General features: G+C 38.6%; 3 protein-coding genes across 5 annotated transcripts; 2 read left to right on the top strand and 1 right to left on the bottom strand.

Annotated features, from left to right (window-relative positions):
- The first annotated feature begins 124 nt into the window (after nucleotides 1-124).
- On the top strand, nucleotides 125-6,325 carry LOC111344132 (uncharacterized). Of its 2 annotated transcripts, none has more exons than XM_022951344.2 (7): nucleotides 125-253; nucleotides 1,749-1,864; nucleotides 2,516-2,714; nucleotides 2,814-2,911; nucleotides 3,451-3,757; nucleotides 4,121-4,235; nucleotides 4,525-6,325. In XM_022951344.2, exons 2-7 carry the CDS (start codon nucleotides 1,763-1,765, stop codon nucleotides 4,973-4,975), a joined length of 1,272 nt encoding a protein of 423 aa, XP_022807079.2. In that variant the 5' UTR covers nucleotides 125-253; nucleotides 1,749-1,762; the 3' UTR covers nucleotides 4,976-6,325. The 2 variants fall into 2 exon arrangements, with proteins under 2 accessions (XP_022807079.2, XP_022807087.2); XM_022951352.2 differs by lacking the exon at nucleotides 125-253 and adding an exon at nucleotides 318-464.
- Nucleotides 5,612-14,637, bottom strand: LOC111344148 (DNA repair protein XRCC4-like). 2 transcript variants are annotated; one of them, XM_088753322.1, is made up of 14 exons: nucleotides 14,503-14,637; nucleotides 13,994-14,065; nucleotides 12,338-12,486; nucleotides 11,765-11,800; nucleotides 11,142-11,240; nucleotides 9,457-9,522; nucleotides 9,251-9,307; nucleotides 8,777-8,831; nucleotides 8,638-8,670; nucleotides 8,105-8,168; nucleotides 7,741-7,792; nucleotides 7,061-7,179; nucleotides 6,391-6,489; nucleotides 5,612-5,841 (listed from the first exon to the last, which is right to left on the bottom strand). In XM_088753322.1, the coding sequence occupies exons 3-14, from the start codon at nucleotides 12,461-12,463 to the stop codon at nucleotides 5,757-5,759; spliced, it is 891 nt and encodes a 296-aa protein (XP_088609448.1). In that variant the 5' UTR covers nucleotides 12,464-12,486; nucleotides 13,994-14,065; nucleotides 14,503-14,637; the 3' UTR covers nucleotides 5,612-5,756. The 2 variants fall into 2 exon arrangements, with proteins under 2 accessions (XP_088609448.1, XP_022807098.2); XM_022951363.2 differs by lacking the exon at nucleotides 14,503-14,637 and having other exon boundaries at nucleotides 13,994-14,225.
- On the top strand, nucleotides 14,620-22,784 carry LOC111344123 (arrestin domain-containing protein 4). Its single transcript, XM_022951333.2, has 6 exons — nucleotides 14,620-14,842; nucleotides 16,413-16,639; nucleotides 17,825-18,032; nucleotides 18,790-18,950; nucleotides 19,547-19,784; nucleotides 21,871-22,784. Exons 1-6 carry the CDS (start codon nucleotides 14,620-14,622, stop codon nucleotides 21,945-21,947), a joined length of 1,134 nt encoding a protein of 377 aa, XP_022807068.1. The 3' UTR covers nucleotides 21,948-22,784.
- The last annotated feature ends 190 nt before the right edge of the window (nucleotides 22,785-22,974 follow it).

Below are 22,974 nucleotides of genomic sequence, written 5' to 3'. Positions count from 1 at the left end.
CATCCTGTCGTTGGGAAAATTTTCGTTTCAAACAAAAGGGTTGAAAGAAAGAAAAAAAGGCAGAGGTGCGCTGGAGGAGTGGATTTTGACCCTGAAGACTCCCACTGGATCCGCCAAACAAGGAGGCGTACATAATTATTCATTTTCAGAACAGCTAACGCAACATTATTCATTTTCAGAACAGGTAACGCAACTTGACTCTGGGGCCATTTCGCGATCTCTCCATCTCTACTCCTCGTTACTCAGTAATCAGGTTTGTAGATCTGCTGAAGTTATGTTCGTCGATGTAGCTCAGCCCAAGGTTAATTATTTTCCGTTTTTAAGTGTTTGATTTACAGGGAGATAATAATTTCATCGTTCGTTCACATGTGGAAAATACGGCACTTGAACGAAAATAGATCATGAATGTCTTCTGCGATCGTTATAGTTTGTCTACCAGCAGGCTTGTCTTCTCTTTTTCAGAGGTGACTCCGAGAGATTTGAAAATCATCTTTTATTTTAATATTCACTAAGTATACTATTGATTCAAAGGTGTTACAAATATCAGAAGAAGCCTCGGTGCTAAATTGTTTGTTCCAGCCTGCCTGTAACACCCAGCCGGGAACACCGGGTGCTTAACGTTCTGGGGTCGTTTATATTTTTTGTTATTACCCAATTCTCTCACGTTTCTTTGCCAACGAAATGAATGAAAACTAAGTCCCACTTCAGATTCGTTATGAAGTTAATTACAAGAGGCCTGCATCTTCGATTTCTTAAATATTCACAGCTCAAATTTACTTTTTGCGGGCTGAATTAGCATTTTGCGTTGCGTGACAAAGAGATTTCTTAGTCACGGGATGACTTGCTGATGAAGAATGAACCGATGACATATTTTGAACAAAAGCTTTGAACGTGAAGTGAAGTTTTCCAACTATTTAGCCTGTACCCTACAAAGTTGGCTAGCTAGGGGGCTGTCTTCAATTCCGAGCGCTGAACAAAGAGCGAAAGAGAAGGCAGAAAGAGAACGAGTCTCGAGCGATTGCATACATGCCAGCTCCTCCGGATTATTCGCCGGAGAGTTCTCCCGAATGATTCACCAAATCTCTCGTATTAAGGCGATGAACTGGCTTTCAAGGGCTTTGCTCCACTGTAGGCTAATATGGTATCCCCAGATTTACTCGAATCAAAACAATTTTGGTTTTACACTCGGCTCGTCTCGCCGTTTCTCAATCATTTTTTCTGCAACCACGTCTTGCAACCACGTCTTGACATAAACTAAACAAAAGCTTGGTTACTTTTTCGAAAAGGGAGATCAATATGGTCGTGGGGAGTCATCATTTTTTAGGTCGGGGGGGGGGGGTGCTGTTGAGTTGATTCTGTGGTGGCACAAGAAGAAAATCTCCAGATTTTAGATCTCCATATACATAGGTTGGCATCTGCGATTGGGGCAGCGATGCTTTGCTGTTGTTTTCTCTCACTGCTTGCTTTGCTTGCCCCTTGGAAAGGACAGATTGCTCACCAGGACAACTGGTAGCGTTACTAAAGATTAAAGTTGAATTTACGTCTGATTTACGGTTTGTGGTGTTTCATCTATGAGTTTTAAATCGAAGGGATAGAGGAGAAAAACCGTTCGCAGACCGAAACCAGTTCAAGATTTACTCCTACCCTGTACGCATGTCTGAGCTTATGGACTTCAAGTTAAGCCTATTGTTTTAATCTACACATATTTTTTATTGCGCCATAAAGACTTTCATGTGGTTGCTTTACAGATTTGTTCGACAAAATGAGAACACTGCGCAAACTCAAGAACCTATTAACACCGGCTTTATTTCGGGGGAAACACGATTACTTCCCGAGAACCCTCGAACTTCACAATGGCAGAAAGGTGAGCTTATTTATCAATTATGAACAGCCACTTACCTCTGAACAAGCCCTCTTTCTTTTAAAGCGGTACAGGTCTGCGAGTGAAGCTCCAACCTCAGAATATTCTACAATGATGACAACAGGACTATCCCAGGGGTGTAGTATTTACCCGATCCCCCTTTAAGGCTCTGTGGTATATGTACGAACTTCCTCATTAGCAGTTAAGTGGCTGTTAATTTTCCTTAGTCTCCCCCTTTAAGCTCTGTTAGCAACGATGGCCCCCCCTCCGTACCCCATGAAACCGATGTGATATCCAACCCCCCCTGAATAAATAATGACTGGTACTTTAGAACTGTGTACTTTGCGGAACTAAAAGAAGAAATTACTAACTGAAACGAAAGAGTATTAAAAAAAAGCTTTCCTAGAAAACAACATGAGGTAATGAAATGGGTTATTTGAAACTTTGAACTTGAACTGTTTCTTAGTATTTAATTGATTCTCTGACACAACAATGTTTTCCCTGTCTTCTCCCTGTTCTTCTTCCGTTTTTCTGTCCAACTTTTCTCGGTTTATCTCTCAATGAGTCGAATGCCATTGAAAAATCTTTCATTCTTCTATGCACTGATTTCTACTGATTCATGTTCTCTTATATTTATGAAACATCTTTTCCTAGACCAAGCCACTGTTTTCCTCTGAAGAAATGAACCGACGTCTAAACAGAATCCGTACTTACATGGAAAAAAATGGTCTTGACGCATGCGTGTTCACCTCTTATTACAACATTTATTACTTCAGCGAGTTCCTATACTGTTCCATGGGACGGCAGTACGCTATGGTCATTACTGACGAAAAAGCATTAACAATTACGCCATGTAAGAACCCTTCAAATGACTTTGATTAGTTTGAAGCTTGCTAGTGCAGTTTTCTTTGAGCATTTTTTGTTGAGACTGATGGGTCTTGTTTGTTTACAGCTGTCGATTATGGATTTCCATGGAGACGAGGGATTTGCGATAACATTAGCTACACCAACTGGCGAAAGGATAATTTTTACTATGCCCTGCAGCAACAGGTACTGTACTGAACAGAAGATGAATACGATTGATAACTCGGATAATCGGATGCTTGATTAAGAAAGAAAAGCATTCAATCAAGGAATAAAGGCGATTGTTAAGTGCATAAGCAGCACCGTATCAAGCGGTCACTCAGTATTTAAAAGCAGGTGGTTGTCCAAATCCCTAAATGTTGTCACCTCTATTATGCGGTCGTGGTCTCCATTGTATTATATCCCACCTGTATTAAAGCGAAACCACTCAGAACAATCTCTAGTAAAATTCATTCAATCAGTGTTTGCACTTTAATTTGAGATGTCCTTAAATGTCCTTGTCATTCTCCTGAGGACTATTAGGAAAAAATGGCGTTTTTATCGCGTTCGACCCATATTCAAGCCTTTCAGGGATGAAAGTGTAGTCTTTGTATTTTCCTAACTCACCTTACATCCCGCTCTACTGTAATGTATCGAGCACTGTACTACGGAAAAATCGAAACGCAGACTTCCTATATACACATATATATTTTTTTCTTGTTTATCGGCTTTTGTAAAATCATCAGTTACAATCTGCAAACACAGTGGGTGTGGAGTTCCCGGACATGGGAGCCTCCCTGCATAGTTTCTCAGAGGCCTTACCGCAAAGCAAATTTGTCGACGTAGCAGATGCAGCCATGGAAATTCGACGGGTGAAGTCTCCAGAAGAGATCGACATAGTCCGTCAAGGCTCTCGAATAGCAGAGCTTGGGGCGTATGCAGGAATCAAGACCCTACACGAGGGTGTCCCAGAGTATGAAGTGGTGATCGCTTCAAATAGCACCATGATGCGGGAGGTAGCTGCTACATTTCCACAAATCGATATCAGGGATAGTAAGTTATAGTAATTCTAGTTGTGATCTTCTACAAAACATTTATGATGCTGTGTTATTTGAAATGAATTGATAGATCCTTCCCCAATATATAACGTAGCTCTAAATTCCCAATAAAATTACCCCAGCAACTGATTACTGAAGTGAATATCAAAGCTATTTTTTCTTAAGTGACAGATATCCTCGTAAAATCTCTACGGCTGGTTTTACGTCCGAGACCGGAGAATATCAACTGATATTCTTTTGGTCTGAGAACGATACCCCTTACGGGAGGAGCTTCCTGTATTACCCATCATGCATAGAGCATATCTACACTCCTTCCAATTCATTTTACTCATTGCACGTGCGTTCTTGATCTATTTAGCGTGGTCTTGGCTGCAATCTGGAATAAACACCGACGGAGCGCACAATTTTCCTACAAGTCGGCGTATTCAAAAAGGGGATATTCTGAGTTTGAACTGCTTTCCTATGATAGCGGGGTAAGTGTATCTGCTCAAAAAGTAGATGTGTTTTCTTACTTTCATAAAGGGCTCATAAAACTGATGACTAAATCGAATCAGAGTGAAATTTCGCCTTATTACGCAAAAAATCCTGCCAAAGCGAACCTGGTCCAGAAGCATTGCAGCCTCCTAGAACTTAAATATGAGTATGTAGGACGTTTGTCGAGTCAATAGGTACGCTACCAAAAGCCTCTTATAGCTCAGTGTATCCAAGCTAACTTGTTTTACTAACGCTACTTGTTTTGCTGGTATTTTTTATTTGTCGTAGAAATTACGCTGCTCTGGAGCGTACGTTGTTCTTTGATCACGTGCCATCAGATCGACATATGGAACTCTGGGAGATCAATAACAAGGTCCACCGTAGAGGCCTGGAACTAGTCAAACCGGGCATGCGCTGCGGTGACGTTGCACGGGAACTGAACGAAATTTATCTGGAAAACGACATTCTGCAATACCGAGTCATTGGCTACGGACACTCTACGGGAGTTCTTTCTCACTACTATGGAAGAGACTGGGGCCTAGAATTCCTCGAGCACGTGGACACAATTCTGGAGCCTGGAATGATCATTACCATGGAACCAATGATTGTAGTTCCCGAGGGAAAACCCGGAGCTGGCGGGTACAGAGAACACGATACGTTGATTATTACGGAGACTGGGACTGAGAACACAACATCATCGTTTCCTATTGGTCCTGAACAAATGATTGTCAAAAACTAAGCATACTATCCTCAAAGACAGAGTTCATAGCTTACTGTAGGTTTCCTCTATGGCGATGCAAGAATTTTTACGGGTAAAGCTATTTTTGTAGCAATAGCTGACAAGGTTCTAAGTTGTGCGCAAAAACTAGGAAAAAAAATATGATTACAGTAGAAAAATCAATCTGCACATCAATGAATTTCTGACAAATGCTTACGTAGGAACCACTTCAGAAAAATTATTTCGACGCCCATTCAGAGGCTATGCACATTCGCCAAAAGTGAGCGAAGAGTGTGAGGAAGTAACTAAATTCTGCATCAAATATTTTCGAGCTGATCTCTGTTTGAAAAAGCAGCCGCATTCGGTCTATTTGTAATTTTAGTCAGCGGGATGTTCATGTCTATTAAAAAAGTTAGTTTACCTCAACGATGAACCTCAAACATGACCATTACAATTTAGTGAGTATCGAAATCGACCCACCCCACTGGGCATCAATTGCAGCTACCAACTCGTCCTAAGTTTCAATCTTGAGGTCCTCTCTCTCGATCTAAGAAGTTTAAGCTTTGCCTTTACGGGCGGAAAAGAAGTTGTTTTTGTGTTTATTGTTTCAATTCCTGAAGTTCAGCTAAACCAGGGGATTATGACAAACTTCTTCCGTAAGTTTCAAAATATTTTATTCCCAGTTAACTCAACGCTGAATCAATTTGTGTTCTTCGTGAGCAAGAGATTACAGGTTATAATCTCTTGCCGTGAGACATCTCTGTTTCATGAGCCCTGTGATGTATTATGATCATTTTTTATTTTACATCTCAGCCATCAAATCCTCCGCATCTGGAGGTGATCTGTCTGAGGATCGCTGACGAAGGCGAGATCGAGTTGAAGTCAAACTGCAAGATAAAAACAAGTGACTACTACGCGCGCGTTCAAACCTGTTTGTGTCGTCAAAACAGTAACAAGTAAGGGGTAGGTGGTAGTGGTTGAAGGAGCGACAAGGAAGATTTACAGTCCATAAATTACGTGGACTAGGAGTAGTCTATCTTTTTCGGCAAAGTTCGTCGTCCGAGCCAAAACAAATTCAGCAAAAAAAATTGAAGTTGGTGCCGCTGCGCAGAACTCTGAGGGTGAGGTGTACGGAAAGTTGGGACAAAGTTGGGACTACTTCTCATGCGCGTTACTTCAAGAGCTCCGCGCGGCGCGCTAACATCAATCTTTTCATTGTTATCATTATTATTGTTATTTTTTACTTGTGCGACAGATTTCGCCGGAAAGGAGGGACATCTCGTAGTCTACAAACCGCTACAGAATTAACTGACACATTACTTTCACGTATCCAGTTTAGTGGAAATATTAAAGAATGAAATTCAAAATGTATGCCTCTTGTTCCACATCGTCCCTCCAGGACTAACATGTAAACTTGTCTTAATTGTAACCCTCACCTCTCCCCTGAGGAACTGCTAGGCGTTTTCCTAACCGAGGGTACCTTGGGAAGGATCAGCTTTGGTGCTGGGGATTTCGTGGGTTTCCTTCTACGGCGCCTGAGAAAAAAACAAAACAAAACAAAACAAAACAAAAAGAAAAGAAAACAGACTGAATTCAGTCAGATTGATCCAAGAGTGCTTTCCAGTCGAGTATCCTAAACGCATAACCAAAGTTAACATGACCACCCATCAAACCCAAGGGAAAAATCACAAGGAGTTAATAAAAATACAGAGGAAGGACACTCACATTGCCTGAAATGTGATAAAACGCTGACAAAGAAATTCGCAGGTAGTTTCGGTACAAAGAGCGCTCTTAACCCAGTATGCATTTTCTCCCTATGTTCTCTATAAATTTCCAAAGGTGTTGACAAGGAGAACTTGTTTATCAATCAAGAGATGCTTTAGCTGTTGATCATTTCCTCCATTCTCGTGATTTTTATTTTGTGATCCAGGGCTGATAATGTAAGGAAAAATCAGAGGTATTTAACTCTTAAGGGTCTGAATTTCTTTCAACACCTCTCTACATTACAGATACTTCCCACCAGTCTTTTCAATATTTCTTTATCCATCTTCTAACTTCCAATAAAGAGAATATACCTAATTTTGGCTTTTCTTTTCCATATATTACCTCTTCACAGTTGGTCCAATTTCTTCATCTTCATTGTCTAGTAACAATGCTTGGCTTGGTGGTGTAGACAAAGACATGGGTTGCTTTTTCCTTCCCCTCACAGGTTCAGGGACAGGTGACTACAAGAAAACAAATAATCCACATCCATCCCATGTGTCACTTAGGCAACCTTTTACCCAGGTTCACCTCTCTCCTGAAGAGAGGACCCTGGTGCATGGTTGGTGAGGCACTGAGAGAGATGGAGGTTACATATTCAAACAATTTATGAATGTATCATAAAATGATGCCGAGACATTAAACTGTAATTGCTGTTCATGGTGATGAATGACAAGCAATAATAACAAATGAAATAACAACCAGAATGAGTAACAAGAATTATAAAACCTGGAACAGTAGACCTGCACATGTTAATGACCACAGATAATGACCATGACAGCTTCAGAAAGCTGTCAGGAGGTACTTTTAATGAAAGTTGCCAGAGGCTACCACTATTAATTTACTATTACAATAATTTCTTTTATGAATTACAGTACACGTTTTCTGAAGTATACTTCACTAAGAAGTGAACCAATTCTAACTCAAATTTCAATTCACAGTACTGACATTACAGCAGCTAGTATACATCATTTAAAATGAAAACAGAATAAAAAAAATAACCCTTTATAGAATCTATAGCTTACATCCTCTGTATCCAGTTTTTCAATGTCTGTGTCATCACCTGAATCCTCTTGCCTTTGAAGATAAAATTGAAAAAGAGAGAATTTGTTATTAAAATCACCATAAGTGAAAATTATCATCCATAAGCCAGTATGCCATCTTTATTAGTAGGGGCAATTTTCAAATGAGGTCCCAAAGTAGTCCAGGACTGCCTTTGTTTTTGGTTTATTTCACAATATGATCAGTGCAGAAAAATTCACCTTCTTGTGGTTCTTTCCTGTGCTCCAATAGGCCAATGGTAATTACTTGGTAATGGTTTTATCCCACTCAATCAAAATGCATTCTTAAAGCCAAACTATGACTACAATAAGTGCTGTATAGCATTACCTGATTGCTGTACCTTTAGATTTTCCTTTATTTCTGTTGGCCAAATGTAGTGTTTCATTATTATCTGGGGAAGAAGTACAATAATTATTACAGCCGAAATTGTGACCTATCATGCAAATTTGCAAGATTAGTCAAATTAGTCAGCTTTCCAAACTTCTCCGACTGTAAGTCAATGTTTAAATTTGTTTGGTGAGAGCAATTAGTGAGTAGGCTATTAGCTGGTGCACCACTCTGACAACTCAAAGGGGTAATGCTTGAAGCACCAGTTGTAGAAACTCTTTACAGTGGACAATTCACATGATCAACTCAGTTGATAAACCCAAATTATCTTCTAATATTCCCATGACATAGCATAACAGTTTCTTTAGAAACTTATCCCTTGTTAGCTGGTTTGAAGTTGATATTTATGAACTGCAGGCAAGAAAGCTGACCTGGCATAAAATGTTCATTTTCCAATCGGGGAAAGTGATATAATTATTTAAATGAAATAATTGAACCATAAATTATGATTTATTTTATTATGTCCACCATACCTTGTACTGGCTGTGGAGCAGATGCTTCTTTTACTGCGCAGCATTTGCATGAATAAAACAAAATCATCAGAAATTGACATTATTTCACAAGGATTCAAATTCCAATCTAATTAAAGGTAATAACATGAGGTGAACAAACCTCGCTCCTGCAATTGCCTTATCTTGTTCTTCTTGTCATTTAGTACTGCAGCAAACTGTGATAATAATAATTATAATAATAATAACAATCATGATCATAATCAAAATAATGACAATGATATTAATAACGATAAAAATAATGATGATGACAGGGCCTTTTTGTGCCAAATTATGTAATCAATGTAAGGACATTGAAACAAAATTTCCATTAATTGGTTACAAATAATCTAACTTGGAAGGTTACCAGTTAAATATAAAATCAACCCTACCAAGTATAGGAGTCACCTAAAAATGATTATTCTAAAAAACAAGTTATAATATAAATACCTTTTTTAAACAGAGCTAAAATTATCATAAAATACATGATGGACAGTGAGTCTGGGAAGAGGAAAAGGGTCCAAAATATCCACAAGATCTTGTCACCAAATGAATCCCCAGATTACTGATAATGAAAGTACATCACACTCTTAAAAACCTTTTCAAATAAATCTTTCTCCAGTTCTTCTTTAGCAGTGACAAATTTCTCAAGATGCTGAAAATATAATGTTAATGACATCAAAGTGAAGTAATTAATAAATTATTCACGATAATATATTGTATATATTAGGTTGAAGAGGTTCGATTTTGACTAATCAGTCAATAATTCAGTCAATAACTTAAGATGTAAATAAAGGTGCTGACCTTTAAGGCATCTTCTCTCTCTGAAGATAATCTGGCATTGTCAGATCTTAAAGATGACATTTCTTGCTATAAGACACAAACAAATAAATGCATGAACAAGTTGTCAAGAAAATATTCAAGTCAAATAGCTATTAGTTTGCTATTTTGTATCATTCAATGCCACAAGCATAAAATGCAAATTACTTTATGAGTTCTAGATTTGTGTCATAGCTAAGATGTTACTGCGCTGGAATCTCAATGCATATATATCCATATTTGAGCACTGGCCAGCCTGATCTTTGTGTTACGTTTGTGTATGCCACACTTTACTTGGAGAGGGGGTATTGGGATTTTTGGTTTTGCAGTTTTGGCTAATTTTTTAGGTTTCTGTGCCAAAAAACTGCAGTTTTTTGGCTTTGATGTTTATTGCAGTTTGTGGATTTTCTGTTTGTTAGCAATTGGTTTTTGTCAATAAATAAAAGGTTTTCAAATTTGGTATCTAATAAGGTTTTCAGTCTTTCCTATTTTGGTTCCAGTTTGTCTTCTATGCTCCACTTGTGACCACTGTGCAGTTTTACATGCAATTTTCAGTTGTGATCAAATTTTGTTGTGGTTTTGCAGTTTCGGATGATTTTTTTCTACAGTTTAGTGTTTCCTAATTAGCACCCAATGCCCCTTTCCTCAGAGTGTCTCTCCATACCCAGGAGTGTACTGGGCACTGCAACTGTTCAGTATTCAGATAATAGCAGGGAGTGGGGTAGGATAGAGGGGGGAAGGGGTATCTCTACCCCTTGTAACTTAAATATGCGTGTGAAGAATATTAATTGGGCTGGGAGGGGGGAGGAGGGGAAATTGGCCCGTAAGTTTAATTTGATCTTTCCATAGGTTGAAAATGATGGTGATAGTTAATGTATAACATTTGATCATAAAAGTGTTGGGGTTAGTCATATTGGTAAAGTTATCACAAGAATGATGGTGGAGATCACCAGCTGATAACAATCGTCACTGAGTCAACAATAATGATGATTAAAGGCTGATAGTTTCAAAAGAAACTGGTTGGGGCTCATCTTTCAAACTGGCAGTCTAAATCCCACAGGGATCAAAGAACGCTTTTCATTCCACTAATTTATTCATGTTTTTCTCGTTGCCATGTTCCCACCAATAACGTAGCTCCATTTTCTGCCTTTAAAAGCACACACAACCCACAATTCCACTATTCGCTCCGACGAAGGGATAACGCTCGAAACGTCAGCTTTTGTAATTGTTACGGTGGCCAATTTACCATTTCAACTTTGTTGATATATCCAAATAACGATGCATGATTGTTGCATCACATATGCTGTATATGACAGTAATAGTTATAATCATGATAATAGTCCTTAATAAAGGAACAAAAACAAAAACAAAACAAAAAAATAAAACAAAATGAAACGAGACAAAACTAAACAAAACAAATCAAAACCGTAAGGTTGAAAATTGTCCGCTGAGTCAGTCTCAAGTAGCATTTCTTTCAATTCCTCTCTGATAAACATTGAACTGGAAGTTACCAAATCATACAATTTGAAAGTAAAATTGTATCATGCAGTCTAGGTGTACCAAAATAAATGCCATCTTAGTACCTGTGTATATCTTTTTCTTTTCATTTTATACTTAATCAATTTCAGTTTAAATTTAAACTGTAAATTACCTATTAATCAATTACATACCCTAAGCTGCACCATTTGGTCCACAGCCAGGTCAAACATGTTCTTGATTACTTGGACACCATCACTAACTTTTGCTAAAGTCAGAGAACCCAGTTGAAACTGGATTGAGATAGAATAATGTATATAGTTACATAAATTTAGTTAAAAATTATTGATATCTATAGTCAACAAATTTATGAAGTGTCATATACATGCAAATATATAAAATTTAAAATAATTTAGAGAATCATTGTATGATTATGTATTTAATTTATCTAATCCTTTTCTAGTCCATTTTACAGTTGTGTGCTTGGTTGCCAAGCCTTTGAACAGGAGCAAGGCTAAGAGTGACCTTGTTATGATACAAACCTTGCTGCCTTTCAAATGTAAATTACTTTGTTATTATGCTAACTAGATACTGGTGTCTATCACGACAAGGTCACCTTCAGCCTCACTCCAAATTAAAGGCTTGGTAACAACCAGTAAGTACACAACTGTAAAATGGCCTATTAATCCTCTGTGAAATTTTCTTAGAGGAAAATTTCACTGAGGATTGATGCCCTGGATACACTCATCACTGATGTTTATGAACAGTACTTGGTCTTGAACGGTACTTGGTACAAGACTTTTGAAATCCTCAGTACCTTAACACCATTACTAACATGCATCTTCCAAGAGAACTGCAAAGAAAAAAAAAAAAAAAACCAGGACTTCTCATCATTCAAAGTTTCCTTCAAGTCAAGTTGCTGAGAATCCTACCATAACTGGTCTTGGTTTCCATAACATTGCATTTATACCCTACAAGGTTTTTTCCCTGCTCTATTCAAGTCACAGGAGTGGAGAGTGCAATTTACAAGGGAATGGCAAGAGACTTGCTTCTCTTCTGGCACACACGTCATATTTTAAAGATCTCAAAGGCTTAGCTTTTACATCATTTCATTCTCTTTTAGAACCTCCCATTTCTTGTAACAGTAAGAGTTTTAAGGTCTTGAACTTTTAATAAAACTGAGCTTGCAAACGACAAAATTATATAACTAAACTCTTTGAGGATCTTGTAACTGCATTGGTCACTCACCCTTTCTACAGAGCAGCCAATAGAAAATTAATGGCTTAATTTCTTGATCAATTTTGTTCCATATAAGTCAGTTGTAACAAATATCTAATGATAAATAGCTTTAACTACCGGTAAATGAAATATCTTGAAGGTTTCATCCAACCTGCAAGTTGGTCCCTTTAGGTTTGGCTTGGAAGACGAAATTATCCTGACTTGTGGTCTGGCCAGTCAGTGCTCTACTTGTTTGATCAGCAAATTCAGTAACACTCATATCAGCAGTTTTTGCCATAGATTCAACAGTCAATGAATCAACTGGGTAAAACAAATAACATGATTACCTTTAATAAACAACTATTTGATGAGGTTGAGCAAGATATCATAAATTCTCAAAACTGAGCTCTGTGTTATCTGCTGAGGCTGAAGGCTGGGGCAGATAACACAGATACAAGGTTTGATAACTCATGATATCATGCAAAAAACAAATTCAATAATTGTTTTATTATACATATTTTAAACAATCTGCAAAAAAAGGTAGTTATTTCTGTCTGTTCTTTTAAGTAGACATGATAACTGTAATATCAGCTGCAGATATAGGGCTATCATATAAACTTCACTGGCTGTTGTACATTGATTGAATGCTCTCTATGAGGGGGGCATTGGGACCTCTGGGAAACTGCAAAACTGGAGAAAAAAACCTCCAAAACCGAAAAACTGACGAAAAGAGGCAGCAAAACTGAAAACCGCATGCAAACCAGACAAATTAAAACCACTACATTTTCACCTTTACAGGGGTCAAAAAGGAAAAACCGAAAACTGCATCAGAGTTCTCGTGAAAACCGAAAACCGAATGCAAAGACACATTAAATCCACAAACTGCTCTGAACATCAAAACCGAAAAACCGAACCTTTTTGGCCCAAAAACTGATCCAAAAAACAGTCAAAACCGCCAAACCGAAAATCCCAAAGCCCCCCTCCTCTATTGATCAGATTTTTCACTGTCGACTGCGTAATGCATAATAATATTGGCCCAGTGTCTGCTCTGTCTATTTTCACTTTGAGTACATAGATCTGACTTGTGCATGAAAGACAACGGCTCAAAAAAACTTTGCTCATTTCAAAAACAGAGAGTACTCACTGCACCTTCCAATGGTCACAAAGCTCTGAGGTTCAGAGGCACATTTTTAATTTCATCTAAAGCTGCCGACAATCATTATCATAATGAACATCTCGAAGCAGAAAAAAACAAAACAAAACAAAAAGGAACTGTAATCCTGTAATCAAAGATGACGAAAAAGACCCTTGGAACCTTCTGAAGTATAAATGTAGATAAGTTTCCAGAGAGGATCATAGTATGGTTGATGGCAGAAAAAACTGCATCAGCTAGACTTTTACCGGAATAGAATTGACTGCAGCCAACATGATTGGCTGCACTGGCAAAGTGCAGACTGCATCGACTGCATCTGTCATAAACACAGACAGGGGGAGAGAGGGGTAACATGGTCCATGGGGTAGGGGAGGGTACTAACTTACAGAAAATTAACATGGCCTGGGTTGATTAAGCATACATAATTATCGATAAACAAAGAAAGTACGTGAATGATCAGATATTGGATCCAAAGTTGAGTAATAAGCTCTACTTTTTGTTACTTTCTTAATCGATAAACCTAAACTAAACTAATGACAAAAGTAACCAATTACTTAACCATTAAAGATGCAAGCGTATTTGCAATTTTTCCAGATTCTTAACAAGATCCATAGCTAAGAAAAGAGGATTCCTTCTTTGAAGATCTATTTGGTTTCGTATTTTCAGACTATTTACCTGTTTCGCGCCAAACGTGATCGCCATTACAAACGGTGAGGTCGAATCCACCTTTGCCTTGATCAAACAATTCTACGAGAAGATAGTATTCGACATCGTCAGCTGTGATTCTGGTAAAACTCTGCGGCATCTCTGCGATCTCCACTTATCCAAATTGAGAAGATCACTCCGAAAAATCACGAAGTCTTCGGCAGGAGTTATACTCTGACAAACGTACAGATTGAGGGAGGACTGGAGAACAGTCAGCAAATCATAACATTCGACAGGTTTGACATTTGTCAATCAACAACGATTCAATTAGGTTCACAAATTGTTACCGAAGTAGCATCTAATATCATTTGGTTAAAATATTTTTTAAAATAAATATTGTTCTACAAGTGTTTTAGATGTAAATCACAATAAAACTGAAACGTAATAAATGTTAAACCTCAGTTTTAAATTAAAAATTCTCAAATCATTGACGCATGATTACTCAAATTAAAATTCTTAGGAAGTCACGCAATACTTGCATATCTCTCGCTCTGTTTGGCAGCCAATTTTTCTTCCCTGATAAAGCGTTCGAACGCTGTCTCGATAACGTGGCGACAACCTGCTCGTGTAAACCTCTTCAGACGAAGTGACAAATCATGGTGAATCTTTTTGTAATCGCTCTTACCGGAGACAAACGAGTATTTCAGCCCGGAGATACAATTTCTGGCGTGTTGCTTTTGAACACAAACAAGGAAATTACCTTGAGAGGTGTTCGTGTTGAGCTGCATGGTGTGGGAAATGTGCGTATTCGTTCAGGTAAAGTCACCTACGCCAGGAGAGAAACCTATCTTGGCTTTCAGTCAATTCTTCTGGGAAGAGGTGAGAGTTATTCCTGTTCTGATGGATTATTTTCAAAGTTTAACATATTAACTTAGCAAACATATATATATTGGGTAGATCAGACTTAAGACGATCCCAAATTACGTACTTATCCTTCAAAGTATTCAATTTTGTAACACTACTCTGAGGTCACAATATCTTATTGTTTTTTTCTGAAAACTTTCCGCCGCGGCTAGTATGATATTTCCCTCAGTTTGTAAGGGGTTTCGAACTGTGAAAAAACAAAGAAAGTCAGCCTTAGCTTTGCAAGCTTTCGCATTCGACCGTAATTTCATTTTTGTATCAGCAAGCAGCTGCTAATTTAAACTCAGATGGGAAAATGCGGGAGCAGGCCAAGTTCTGTTGTTTGTCTAATGTTTGTTTCCGCCAACTAAAAGGCTTCCTTCCCCACAAACGATCGATCCGCCTGAAGTGGTAAATATTATTGCTAAAAGGGGTCTTTCGTGTTAAGAAACACGAAACAAATTAGGACAGTCCTTATTTCGTTCTAGAATCCGATTTTTTGAGTCATTTACAGTGTTACAGAAAACTTATACTTAATTGAAGAAAATGAATAATAGTTTGATATTGTAGACGCGTTAACCTACAATATGATGTTTTGATCGCGATCGTATTAGCCTTCCCTAGCAGTAGCTACTGGGCTCAAACCATAGCTGTTAACTATGATGTCACCTTTGCCAAGAAGTGATTTTAGTGCCAGGCCCCTCACTGACCCTCGGTAGCTTTACACTCCCTCGCGTAAGAAAAAATTCTGAGATAGTTCTGAAGAAAATTACTCTAATTCGGTTTGTTCTGACGCACCTTAATGAGCTCCCCTGTGAAAGATAATGAAATTGTGACATTTTTATGATTGAGGATGCAAAATGCAGAATATTTTCCTTTGAAGCACCAGAGTTTCAAATTCAAATGTGGAAGCAACAAATGCATTTCCTTCTGAAATAAATTATTTCCTTATTGAAGCATCCATAAGAGTAAAGCATGGAAAATTTTATCTGACATTTGTTTTATGTCAGATGTGGATATTAAGTAGCAGGCAGATCAAGACTCTCCACTATTCTTTCTTATTGATTTTCCATGAGAATGACAATGGGGACACATTTAAAACCTCAAAATATATTTCAACATCTTCATTCCCTTTTTTCAGTTAGTGACATTACCAGAAAAAAAAAAAACTTTGATCGCATCGAGGTGATACAGAATTCACGATTAGCTCAGTTTTCCCACCATTTTGACAAGGTTGTAGCTTTTCAATGGCTCTGTCTGCTAAGAAGGCACATGCTTCAGGCACTAGTTGAAATTGAATTATATTTCTGGACCTATCGGCGCTTGACCGATCAAATGTCGGAAAGAAAGGAAGAAAAACCTCTAGCTACTCTGGAGAATCGGCGATCAATCAAACCAATAAAAGCGTGTTACTTTCTTACATCAGCCTATCGCCAGTGTTTAACATACCCTAAAATTAACTAAACTTTTTAATATTACCTTTAATTAATCTCATTCATTTTACTAAAAAACTGACGTCTTATTAATTCTTTATTGATTTTTTAAGCACCTTTTCAAGCCGGAAGTGACATCAAGCTTCAACCCGGAAACTACAATTTCCCTTTTCAATTCCCACTTCCGGTATCCCCATTACCAACGTCGTTTGAAGGTGCCTACGGTAGTGTACGATATTGGTTAGATGCTGTGGTGGACCGACCGTGGAGAATTGATCTCAATACCCGCACACCCCTAGTAATTGTAGAGCGCGTACAGATTAGGAGTCCAGAATTCCTCGTAAGTACTGGCTCGAAATGTATTCCGTGCCCAAGTAGGAACTCTTTTAAATATGGCTCGAGTGGGAACTACCAAAACTTATCTTTTCACTTTAACGAGGATCCCGAAAAAATAGAATCCCTTAAATTTTTTATAGTCCTGAACACGATGTATGACTATACAATAACTTATCCCCCAATTCACAAACAGAAAAGGGGGCTGAAGAAGTAAACGCTGCTGGCTCATTCTTTGCCAGCTGATGTTTTGGTAACATTCGCCTTTATCCTGGTACAAAAGAGATGTGCAAATACTGCAAAGGTGTATGGCGTATGCTGGTTTTTTTTTTTTTAAGTAGGAATGTTTAAAATCAAGAGTGATTTCTCAGACTAGGTTTACACTAGAGGAAATTGTTCCGGATTCGTGAAGAATCCGAAACGTTTTAGTACCGGATTGATTCTGCCGTTTACACGAAAGTGGACGAATCCGAAATAAGAACTTCCCGGTTTGGTCGTGTCTCCGGAGATTTTGAATCCGGAGTTTAAAGTGGGAACTTTGAATCCGATAACTTTTGAATCCGGAAAGTTTTGTCGTGTAACCGCTTTTTTTCTCGAATCCGGATATTATTTCCGCCTGCAATCTTTTGAGTTTGCGGTGAAACCAAAATGGATCTGGTGCTAACATTGCTGGCGGTCTCCGGTTGCCTTATCTTGTTGCAGGTTCAGGCGATAAATTTTATCATGTGTACCGCAGTATTGCTGAAGAAACGCAAATTATTATTGCAAGGAAGTTTAACGTCAGCCACACTTAATCGCCGACGCCGTAGACTGCTTGGCATCTGTCCAACTCAAATTTGCCTCAGTGGCATCTGGATCTACTCTAGCCTTTTTTTGGGGGAGGCATTTTCACTTTGTCGATCGAACGACGAAACAACACTGGGCTTGGTAACCATTCCATTTCGAATGTTCCCGGAGTTGTCGTTGTGTGTAAACGGTCAAGAATCCGAATATCCTTTCAGTGTAAACGCCTACGAATCCGAATACTCCAAAATTGATGAATCCGGAAACATTTACGAATCCGGAAAACTCTCCTCTAGTGTAAACCTAGTCTCAAAGAGAGAAGAAAATCACCGATTGCAAACCCATCTGCGGTCATGTAGGCGATCGCTTACCAGGTTTTGGTTACTCTCTGACCATTCGTTGTCGTCAGGAACCAAGATTGAAACAAGAAGATCGTATGTTGGGTTGGCCATGTTGCCCTTCGGGCCAGCTGCACACCAAAGCCCGCATAGGATGTCTAGCTTATTGCCCTGGTCAGGAGGTCAAGATATCTGGACTAGTAAATAACGAGAGCAGCAAAACAGTTATCGGTTTTGAAGCGCAACTTGTACAGACAGTGCTATACAAGGCACCTGAAGGTAAAGACTAAACCCTTTAACCACTAGAAGTGACAACGATCTATTTTCTTCTCACACGGTATCGCTGCTAAATTCATAATCAAGGTCACGCGGGAATGAAGGAAATTATCGCCACGAAAGGAGGCTCTCGATTGTTCAACAAATTCCCTTCGTCAGTATGATAGGAAATAAATAAAGAAGAGTATATGGAGAATTGCTTATAGTGACGTTAGTATTCCCAGATGTTAAAGGTTAAGGAATACAACATTGAAAAATTAAAGGGGGCTTCCCTGTTTGGCCTCACTGGGTCTGTGCTGTGCTTTGTATCACGCTCGTGAAAATATTTTTAAAATCGTTTAACTCCCAACATCTCATTACTGATTCTTCACACTGTCTGCCATATGTCTCATCTAGAGAAAATAAGGTCTTGATTATCTTCTCTTGGTCTTATTTAATATTAGTTCTGAGAATTTAGTGTCAAATCAAGTATTTTTTCAATTTCTCATCACTTGTCTGCTTGAAAGTGTAAGGTATTGCAAGGAGAAACTACATCCTGACCAAAACTGGCAGTGACGTTTCTCTATTGGACAGACAAACTCAACATGTACCTTCCTAGCTACTCTTAGGAAAAAAAAAATTGTCTTAAGTTCGTAAACCCTACTGGAAAGTCTGTTGATTTTTCTGAAAAATTACTATGGTGGTTTGACATTTGTATGGTAGCTTCATTCTTGAGGGGACGTCGTTTAAGTTTTGTTTGTTTTTTTGCCGTTTTGCCTAGCTACGACACGTACAGTGACAGAGAAGCTTTACGTCCTCAAGAAAGAACAAGAACTAGCACCTGGAGATCAAACCAATGTCGAGTTTGATTCTTTCGTCATACCACCTGTACAACCAACGACGAAGGGATTTGGATGCATTGACATTTCGTACGCAATTAAGGTAAGTGCATAGTTCACAAGATGAAGATGTGAAGGTATAGTTCATAGCCTGAGTATTGCAGAAATTTTTCCTTTGCTCGTCGAATTTTCTTTTTGCGATGAGTCAGCACAGCCACCAGTAGCCTTTGTTCCTAGCATTTTTGTCTGTACTTTGAAACTTTGAGTAGCAGAGCCGCGGTGAAGCGGCTTTAAGCTGCGGGAAAGTTGGAAGGGAAAATAGTTTCTCCCCCAGTTTTCGTCTCAAGCCCCTCTTGGCTCCGCCACTCAATGATGTAAAGAAAAAACAATGCAGTAATAATAATTTATTAACTCATTTTTGCGCAGATATCAGTGGGACATTTTCATCTGCGCATTACAATGTTTAAGAAATGATGAATTTTACCCACTAGTATTTAAACTCCTAAATACAAATTGCAGTTGATAATATTAAAAAAGGAATAAAAACTCATGTTCTAAACTGCTCTGCAGTTGACTTCTCGCTTGAAATGCACTCGATCCTTCCCCATATGAATGTAACTATCCTACTCAGGTACGCCTGATACGTTAATAAGGTTCTCTGACATCAATTTAAGACTTTGATTTTTCCTTTTGTCTCAGTTTAAAGTGCGTGTGAAGAAGGCCTTCAATACCGACATAATCTTCCCAGTTGTGATAACTACAGTACCCCCTAACACTGAGCCCTCAGCTGATCCGGTCTTAAGAGAACAGATCTTTATAGCTCTTGCCAATTACCTCGCGTCACGTGCTGCTGCAGAACTAGACAGCAATGCACAAGAAGCGACCGAGGGAGAAAGAAACACTGTTTGGGATAGACCATCTGCTCCTGAAGCCGTTGGTAAGTAATTTAGTGGGAATTGTTGATTTAATGAGAAGATTCCATTTTGTATTGCTAAGTTGTACATCGCAGCTCGCGTCAAAGTGGTAATGTATGTAGGAATGAATGATGAGGTCCTTACAACATTTTGATGAAAACAGCGACCTAAACTCAACAAACGCGCAGTAAAATAGTAGCCTGTGTACAGCCGCCCAATCCCCTCGAAAAAATCGGGGAGGGAGCGTCTGTGATTTACCGTTGCTAATCGTGTATGGGAATAACTTTGCATAAATTAAAAACTGGTTTCCGCTGACCAAAATTTTCAATCAATCACTTTATTTAATCACGGAATCCTTATTACTAAAAGAAAACTGGTCTTCAAAAGAGCCGGCTTATTAACCCTAAACATGTAGTACCTAATACTTTACAACTATGACTTAAAAACTACAATCTATTAAGAAGAAATCTTAAAGTAAGTTATTAATTTTAAACAGTAGAAGAATAAAAGCTATTTAAGGTAGTGGCCTGCGTAGCCTCAACTGACAGACTGTTCCATGCTGCTGCACCCCTACAACGAAAACTCTTTTTGAGGGCCTCAGTATTCGGCCTCAGTATTCGGCCTCAGTTTTCGGGGTTCGTCTCAACTCACTCCGATTTTCAAAATGGCGGTCAATGTGACTACTTTTCATCGAGCAATTCAGAGTGTTTGCGACGTTTTCAAATTTGCTTCACTCTATACCGAGCAAGAAAAATGTCTCCAAGCCCTTTTTGAAGGAAAAGACGTGTATGTAAGTCTTCCCACTGGATACGGGAAGTCATTAATCTTGTGGGGAATTAGTGAGGGGCCCACAATGTCACTGTTCTCTTCCAGAATTTATTTTCAAAAAGCAGGCAGAACAATGTTAGGCGAGGTCTCTGACCGACCAAAAAAACTACCCACACTGGTTTTCTTATCTCATGAACACACCTTCATCAAAACGTAAGTTGATTGGCTTTAAAGTTCTTCCCAACAAAGATAAACAAACTGATTTATCGGAGCGGACAGATCGTGACACTCGATTTCCGGCAGATAATTTTGAATCATTACAATGCTAATTATCCTGTTTCCGACAATCTTTTATGCAGCTCCAATCGTCGCCGATGAGCTGCTCTCGCGTCCACGTGGCAGTACTAAAATAATTGTGATTTCACCGCTTCAAACGTGATAGTTGAACGAGGCCGAGTAGGATTCGCTTTGACGGGTTACAGGAAGACGGAAGAAGAAGAGGATTTCGAGCTGATAATCTTTCGAATCGTAGAGTTCACAATACAAAGATTCGTCAGAAGAGCCCTTCGTTTCTTTAAAGTCGACAGGCAATTTCTGCACATGTAAGCGGAATCTATAGACACTTTACACTCCAGCGACAGCTACTCCTCCCGGACGTTAAAACTCGAGCGAGCTCTTCCGACCGTCAACGGCATTTTTATCTGAATTCTGAACGATGTTTTTCCCACAAAGAGCACACAAACTCATCGCTAATTCGCGCACATGTTATTGTGAGAGCAATGTGTACTTTGAGAGAAGGCTTCACATTTCAGAAGTCAATTCACCGCGAAATTGATAGCCAATCGAAACCCGTGGTTCACATGATGTAATGATCTACGAGTAACAGCCAATGAGATCATTTTCCGCACATTCCGGGAAAAATCACGTGGTCCCCATACACGATTAGCAACGGTAAATCATAGACGCTCCCTCCCCGATTTTTTCGAGGGGATGGGGCGGCAGTACACAGGCTATAAAATAGCTTATTTGTTTTATACAGACGCGATTAAAACATCGATTGCTATTATTACGATTTTAAAATAGTCGTTGTCCCAATTATCATTGTCTTCATTTTATTTCTCATAATTATTATCATTACTATTATCATCGCTATCAATATTTTTTGATCGAAACTTGTCACTATTTGTGTAATGGTCGGCATAGTAATTGAATTAACTCAAACAAAAATCAGTTCCCAGAAAATCAGGATCGCTTCGTACACAAAATTACCCACCCGGCATAACGGGCTTTATTTTGTCACATATTATCATCTTAAAACTCTGCTTGTTGTTTTGTGTCTAGGTCCATCTGTTGCCAGCAGCAGCGAGAGACCTGGGTCTACTTCTGGCCAGCCATATCAATATTACAGAATGGCGTAAAACGCCATCGAAATAACAACAAAAACAAAATAGCAGAAGGGGGATCTAGGTCTATATTCCACGTGTGTTTTGTAGCTTTTGCAGCGTGACACTCATAAATATATATATGCAGGTTCTCCTGATATATGTAAATGTTTTTTCTTTTATTAAATTAACACCTCAGAAACTCATAGTGTTTAATTTAGTTCGTTTTTCCCCACGTCAGCTTGGAATTTTAGTAATGGACGATCTATTTACTGTATTTTGTTTACTGAATTGATGGTAGGCGTGCAGATAGTTACATTACTGACTATGAACAGTTATAAATCAATGATATTTTGACCTTAAGATAAAATAGCAGGTCGCGATTTTATTGATACGGTTATCTGTTACTTTCTGGAAATTTATTATTCGTCAAATTCAAACCTATGTCTCTCAGATACTAACAGGGCGTTACTACTAACTGAATTTCGAAGCCATATATTACAAGCTGGGCAAAATTCAGTGAGTTTATTAAGGCTTGCACCATGGGATTCTACAAGTTTGATTGGGCAAGAAGCTTTGATACGTTAGTCAGCAATTACATCGCCTTTGGTTTTAAGCATTTGTGACGTCTTTTCCATGATTAGTAAGAGCATGTACCATGAGAACTTGTGGTCCGTTTGCTAAAGTTATTAAAATCTTTTCACAGAATACAAGTGAATACCCTATACATAAGTTCCATTTTCTTTCATGTGTGCTAAAAAATGTAGTGGGAAAAAATGATTTGACAGGATTAGGCATGTTGCTGTATGAAAACACCTATGTTTTGAATAGTGATTAAATATTAGGTTTATGATTAAATTTTCTTATACAGAAGCCTAAGGGGAATTGGCTCTTCATTTTTTGCTTCTCTCTTCTCATGTTCATAGCCGGCCACAGAAAAAAATCTCATCATAACCACTCCTAGAACTTCTCGTATTTACTTTTTACCTAAAATTCACAAACCTAACAACCCGGGTCGGCCCATTGTCTCGGCTTGCAGTGGCCCTACCGAACTTATCTCCAG

Source organism: Stylophora pistillata, chromosome 3, assembly GCF_964205215.1.
Source record: "Stylophora pistillata chromosome 3, jaStyPist1.2, whole genome shotgun sequence".
Lineage (NCBI taxonomy): Eukaryota > Metazoa > Cnidaria > Anthozoa > Scleractinia > Pocilloporidae > Stylophora > Stylophora pistillata.
This window is presented reverse-complemented; position numbering and strand designations above follow the sequence as displayed.